Source organism: Brassica oleracea, chromosome C6 (assembly GCF_000695525.1).
Source record: "Brassica oleracea var. oleracea cultivar TO1000 chromosome C6, BOL, whole genome shotgun sequence".
Classification (NCBI taxonomy): domain Eukaryota; kingdom Viridiplantae; phylum Streptophyta; class Magnoliopsida; order Brassicales; family Brassicaceae; genus Brassica; species Brassica oleracea.
Genome location: NC_027753.1, coordinates 35,624,242 through 35,631,464, shown reverse-complemented (window position 1 = coordinate 35,631,464; position 7,223 = coordinate 35,624,242). Strand labels below are relative to the sequence as shown.

The window sequence follows — 7,223 nt, the reverse complement described above, 5'->3', positions numbered from 1 at the left end:
TTTTTTGACCACGTACTATTTTAGCTAGTTAGAACTTTGCTTCCACAACATTTCTATTATGTTGTAGTGGCCGGCAAACTCAAACCATTTGTAGAGGAGCCCCGTTATGATAATATCTTGGATACTAACCTTGGCTACAAAAAGATGATTATTTGAATACATCCCGACTAAATTGTCATATATTTAAACAATCTGAAACCCACTTCTACTTTTTTATTTTTTAATAGATGAATTATGAAATATATGTGAATTTCTATCCAATATATTCTTCTATAATAAATGAACGCTCTTTTTCTATTTATATAATAATGATATTTTCATATAGAGTCAAATATAACATTTTTGTATTATAAAAAATATATTAGAGATAAACTAATCTCTATTTTTACATTTTAAAGTTTATCTATTATAGAAAAAAATGTGTTGAATATATTCAAATAGATTTAGATTTTGTATAAATGAATAAAATTAATTAAAAGGATTATACTCTTATACTCCTTCTGTGTTCATATTAAGTGTCACTTTAGCTCATTTTTCTTGTTTCACAAAGAGTGTCATTCTACAATACCAATGCAATTTATACAACCTTTTCAGCTGAAAATTAATTGCAAAATGTCTTGATTTTATAAATAAATCGATTTATCTAAAATACTATTGGTTAGATATATGATATTAATGAAAACATAAATGTATTTTAATGAGTTTCTTAATATGTGTGAAAAGTGTCTAAGTGACACTCTTTGCGGAGGGAGTATTAGCTAAAAATATCTCTAAAGGAAGACGATTTTTCATTCATTAAATCCTTACTTCTTCATGGTGTGATTTAATTTGGATGTTATAATTTACGCTGGAAATAAATACAAGAATGAAACAAATTTAGTAAAAACTGTGAGACAGTTGCTTGCCCCAGATTGTGGTTGTTAGTACTACAAAGGTATAATCATTTTCTGGAGACATTAATTTGTAAAACTTTCATTAGTAAGTTAAACAAGAAAATTAGTAATTAAAAAAAAAAGTAGTTAGTGGGTCACAATTTTGTACAGCAACCAGTTTCTGAAGCTCAGCCGTAAATCTTACTAATATCAATGCCTCATACTATTTTTGTTTATTTTTTGCATCTCTATATTTTGGCCGAACTTTATCTCCGGTTACATCAAATGTAGGATATGAGTGGGTTTAAGAGAGAGAAACAAATGGTTACAAGTACATCATTAGTCCTTAAAATAACTATGCTTAACCAAAAGTTCGTTCATATGATCTGTAAAGATTAACTAAACAACTAATGTTCAGTTAAAAATAAAAAATAAACAACTAATGTATATGGGTATATATTTGGAATAAATTGGCGCATTTTCTATGCATGTATAGGAAAAGTAATTCCATATTCCAAGAAGAAAAGAGAGTTGAAAACCACGTACTGCTGAAGAATAAGATTCAGGAGTTGTCACGTAGACAAAGGGCAAAGCAAGATGGCCAAAAAACATTTTGAAATGGAAAATAAATAGATAAATATATTTTGACCAAAAAAAAAAAAGATAAATATATTACATAGCCAAAAAGGCTACATTGGAACCTAACATGGGCAGGTCATTGGTTCTCCACCACGATGAGATGAACACAATACCCACTTTAGATATTGACTAATTATGCTTATTTCTTAATGACCATCACTTGTTTTGTACTTTTAGTGGTTAAAAGTGGGCTAAGAATCCCCATCGACCAGTATATAACTGAACACATATATAAGAAACCAAAAGTGTCGTTCTTATCATTAAATTTCTTAATTGACCTTGATATAAATTTCATCAACGTTTCAATGATTATTGTTGTGCGGTTGAGCATTGATCGAGTATATATATTCGTTCTTAGATAGGAATTCAGTCAAAACAAGTAAGCTATAAGAGTATTGGTCTTTCATAGGTATATTATGTAGCAAACTAGAAATTATACCATTAATGATAAGTACATTCTTCATATCATACTTCAAATAACCTATTAAATTAGAAAAATATTTGGATTATTAGGTATTTTATAATATAGTTAAATTTTATATAAATATAGTATACATGTTGTATCAGTTAGTGCATGCCAAGTCATATGTCACATCCGATGTAAGATCAATCAATCAAGTATAACCTAAAAGTTAATTTTATACAAGCTAGAGAAGAAAGGGCATGTGATATACAAACCCATAAAATAACAAACAATGCTTTTTTTTTTTTGATCAAAAACAAACAATGCTTTAGAAGGAGCTTTCGCTTGTACTTTGTATGAATGCATACTTACATATAATATAACATATATGGGCACATACATATATTAAATATAAATGGAAATGAGGGTTTGTGGAGAAAAAGGTGTTTTAAGAAGCACAGAAGATTATATATAAAGAGAAGAAGGTGTCATGAGTTTGGTCATAACTTCACAGTTTTCTTTTTTTTTTTGAAAACTAACTTCACAGTTTTCTCCCAAGAAAAAAAAAGAGAAACCGAACAGTAAGTGGGGAACCTTGAAGCTAGTTCAAACTAGTGGGAGGTTGATCCACGTTCTAACTTCAAATCCAAAAACACAAATCCAAACCTGAAAAGCATCATATAGAGATGGTTCGTGGAAAGATTCAGCTGAAGAGGATCGAGAACCCGGTTCACAGACAAGTAACGTTCTGCAAAAGGAGAACTGGTCTTCTCAAAAAGGCTAAGGAGCTCTCTGTGCTCTGTGACGCCGAGATTGGTGTTGTAATTTTTTCTCCTCAGGGCAAGCTCTTTGAGCTTGCAACTAAAGGGTATTAATGTATTATATATCTCATAGTCTTCATATATGTATTTTTGTTTTTTTCAAGAATTCCTTTATTTTTGTTTTAATGTAGTTAAATAGAAACTTATATATATAGAAATTTGATTTATAAAAAACAGAACAATGGAGGGGGTGATTGATAAGTACTTGAAGTGTACTGGTGGTCATCGTGGTTCTTCTTCTGCTACTTTTACTTCTCAAGAACAATTTCAACCCCCAAATCTTGTACGTCTCTCTCCTCTCTTTCATTTTAATTCTTTATTTCCTTGCGTACTTATAAAACTTTTCTCTTTGAGTTTTGGAATCAATTTTTGAAACTGTTTGGTTGTTATGCCATTTTTGGTTTTATTAAAACTAGCCGGTGCTCAACGTCTCATAAACACCGTTAATCATTTCTTTTCATTTCGTTCTATGGGGTTTTCTGTTTCTTCTTTTTCTGTATAAATATACTCCTTATTTTGATATTATGCTATTTGGTAACACGTGTGGACATGCAAAGCGAGACTCTGTTGGGCGTTGTTCATAATTAACTGATTTGAATTAAAATAGTCTGCAAGCTAGGTAGGGCACCAGATTCCGATTATACATGAAATTAATAGTTATGAAGTAAACAGTCGTTGGCTCGTTGCAACTACCGCTCCCATTTTCTGATCTATTAATTTTATCAACTAGTGTGAGCCACTCACATATTGTGGAACGTTTGTACTACAAGTATAAATGAAAAACAAAAACAAGTAATTTGTTTCAATTTTTATTGGTAAAGCAAAACAATTCAAACTATTACTTTTAAAGTAAAAGATGCTTTAGAGCATCTACAAAAGAAACTCTATAACTTCAAATATATATAAAGTTTTTTGCTTTAAAAAAAAACTTTGAACTTCACTTCTTAAAACTCTAAATTTGAAGTTTCATTGCATCTTGGTCCTTATAATTAATTATACTTCACATTTATGATTTTTAAGTATTTTCTCATCCATAATTTTAATCTTTAAGACTTTATATACTTTAAATATTTCAAATTTATTTCTATAAATTAAAATTTTACATATAGAAGTTTAAAAAAAAATCAAAATTAGATTTGTAATATTTTAAAAGTAGAAGTAGACAACAAGAATATTACAAAAGAAACTTAATAATTTTTTTAAGAAGATATATACATGAAGACATAATTATTATACAAATTTAAATATTACATCAACACTAATAGTCTAGTAAATTTTCTTCAGAACTTTTAAAAGATTTTCCAAACAAATTTTGTATAACCGAAAATGGAGCATTTTAAAATAATTTTATGTAATAATATAGTATTTTTTTGTAGTTTAATATTTAATTAAATATTTCTATTTATAATTTTATATTTTAGTGTAATATTTTATTAATTAATATTACTATAATATTTTATATATGTGCTAGTTATCTGCAAAAGTTTTATGGATTTATATTAATTATGACAAATATAAGGAGCATAATGTAAATTATAAATAATTTTGAAGTTAAATTTGAAGTTTTGCTTTTGGAGAAGAACACTTTGAAACTTCAAATTGCAAACTCTATAATAGAGAGTCTTTTTGGAGATGTTATTAGAGACAACAATACCCATATAACACTTTAAAAATATTTGAATATTTTTGTTCTTTAATCACATTATATTTCGAACGAAGTATCATATTATTTTATCTCAGCACAGTCTTTTGATAAAAGTTGCCCTAGACACTTAAAAAACGTAGCCCTAAGCTGTTGTCATTGGCACGCGCGGAACCATGTACATACTCCATTATATTTTTTTTATGCATGATATCTATACATTTTTGGAATAAATACATGTACGTCTGTCTATATGTACGGTCAGTACGGACATGGTCCCTAATTGTAACTTAACATTATTATTTACAAATAATAGAAACATTGAAACGAGATTTGATTATTTAGGATCCGAAAGATGAGGTCAATGTGCTTAAGAAAGAGGTTGAGATGCTTCAGAAAGGAATAAGGTATATATTTAGTTATTTACACATTAGCTACTTCCTTACTTAGTTGTTCTTATAGATTATAAATTCGTACATACATACATATATATATGCATATGTAATAATAAAATGGATTCAGTTATATGTTTGGAGGAGGAGATGGGGCGATGAATCTTGAAGAACTTCTTCTGCTAGAGAAGCATCTTGAGTATTGGATTTCTCAGATCCGCTCTGCTAAGGTATACATGAGATTAATGCTTGTATAGATGTACAATCAATATGTTACGGAAAATAAATATTAAATACTGAAGATTAGGAAAATTATACAGTAAAATTCTATAAATTAATAATGTTGGGACTATGATATTTTATTATTTTATAGAGTTATTAATTTATAAAACTTTCATTTTTAGATTTTACCATATATATACATTAATTAAATTTTAGAAAATATATTTTATATTTTATTATATTACTTGGTGTACATAAAATATCTTTCATAGAATTTAAGTGTTGCTTTATAGTATTATTGTCAAATATATTGAAATGTTAAGAAAACATAGATGAATTATTTTTTTTGTACATATATAAATTATATATATATACAAATTATTAATTTATGATTTTAATAGGATTACATATTTACATTGGATTAACTTTAAAAAATATTATCTTATTATCCTATCGATTCGTGTCATATTTTGAACTGGCCTAATTCGGAAACAAAAAAATTATTAATTTATAGTGTTTATTCATTTATAGAATTTCTACTGTATATCTCCTTTTTTGGCAAAAAGTTATATGTTTCTATTACAAAGAAGTTTTTTATGTAATGTTGCAGATGGAGATTATGCTTCAAGAAATTCAATCCTTGAGGAACAAGGTAAGCCCATTACATCATTGTACATTCAGCTTCATATAAATCAGTACGTATGAGTCAGGATTTTGGTTTTGAAAAACAAAACAAAAAACATTAAATTAACATTGCTCAACGGTTTTGTATGTCTGTGTGAAGGAAGGAGTCCTCGAAAATGCCAACAAGTATCTCCTCGATAAGGTATCAAATTTACTATGAAATTGTTATAATTGCACATCTTATGAAGTTGGAGATCTATAAGAGAGTTATATCCAAATGTATATCTTGATATAGTCACAACATTCCAATGATATTTAGACTGATTTTCCCTAACGCTTTACTTTGTTGCTGTGTTGGTGAAATAATGCAGATAGAGGAGAACAACAATAGCATATTAGATGCTAACTTCGCAACAGTGGAGACTAACTATTCTTATATTCCACTAGCCATGCCAAGTGAAATATTTCAGTTCTAGACCATAGGATATTTGAAGACTATGTCTTACGAATTCAAATAATCTTTGGTAAGCATAATTAGTGTTTTAAAATCATGCACAAGTATAATAAAGTATGTGGTACTTGCTAGGCTATTGAAAATCTATTTGTAACTTTTTCCTCTTGTTTTAATTTATTGGTGTGAGCGGTGAAATGACTAAAAGTGTTGTTTGTATACTTTGCACTTAAAATCTTTCTATCTATGTTTTGAGTTTATGGATTACTGTAGAAATTCAATAAATTAATACTCGATAATTAATAAACACTATAAATTAATAAATTTTTCTCGTTCCGAATTGGGCCGGTTCAAAATATGATACAAATCGATAAAATAATAACATAATAATATTTTAGAAAATCCTATACATATATGACCCCGTTAAAATGATAAACTAATAATTTTTGTATACATAAATTTTATATAAGTACAAACAAACAGTTGTATTATTTGCTTTATTTCACAATAGAATTATTTTTTTATTTTCTTAACACTTCAATATATTTTACTAATATTTAGTAAAATTATACCTAAACCACATTTAAAATTTATAAACATATTTCATATACACCAAATAATACAATAACAATAATGTGAAAGTCGAATTTCAAAAAAATTAATTAATGTAAATACGGTAAAATCAATTATTTTGTAAAAAAATAGTATAAAATAAAAAAAAATAAAAAAAAAAACTCTTTGTAAATTAATAACTCTATAAATTAATAAAATGGTATAGTACCAACATTATTAATTTATAGAGTTTTTACTCTATATGGTTTGTGTTGACTGAGGATGCATATCCTCTTTTTCAATGTATTTACATTGTTATCTATTTAACCTCTAGACTCCAACGTAGAAAATGGATAGTTAAGAACAAAGTGGTATTTCAACACAAAATCGAAATGATTTGACTCGATTCGAAAACTGATAATGTCATGAAACTTAAAACAATGCTCCATAGATGTTTTTTTACAAAAAAAAAAAATGCTCCATAGATGTGGAAACTTTCAAAGTGGCTTAACATTCGATGATACGAGTGAACTACCATTTATGGCAAAAAAAAAACGACTACCATTTAGTAGGTCCCACGTTTGTATCATTCCATCACACAGTCT

The 7,223-nt window shown here is 27.5% G+C and overlaps 1 protein-coding gene across 1 annotated transcript; it reads left to right on the top strand.

Moving 5' to 3' along the window:
- Positions 1–2,459: 2,459 nt before the first annotated feature.
- On the top strand, positions 2,460–6,254 carry LOC106299516 (agamous-like MADS-box protein AGL12). Its single transcript, XM_013735597.1, has 7 exons — positions 2,460–2,782; positions 2,913–3,018; positions 4,723–4,784; positions 4,900–4,999; positions 5,602–5,643; positions 5,776–5,817; positions 5,987–6,254. The coding sequence occupies exons 1-7, from the start codon at positions 2,601–2,603 to the stop codon at positions 6,089–6,091; spliced, it is 639 nt and encodes a 212-aa protein (XP_013591051.1). The 5' UTR covers positions 2,460–2,600; the 3' UTR covers positions 6,092–6,254.
- The last annotated feature ends 969 nt before the right edge of the window (positions 6,255–7,223 follow it).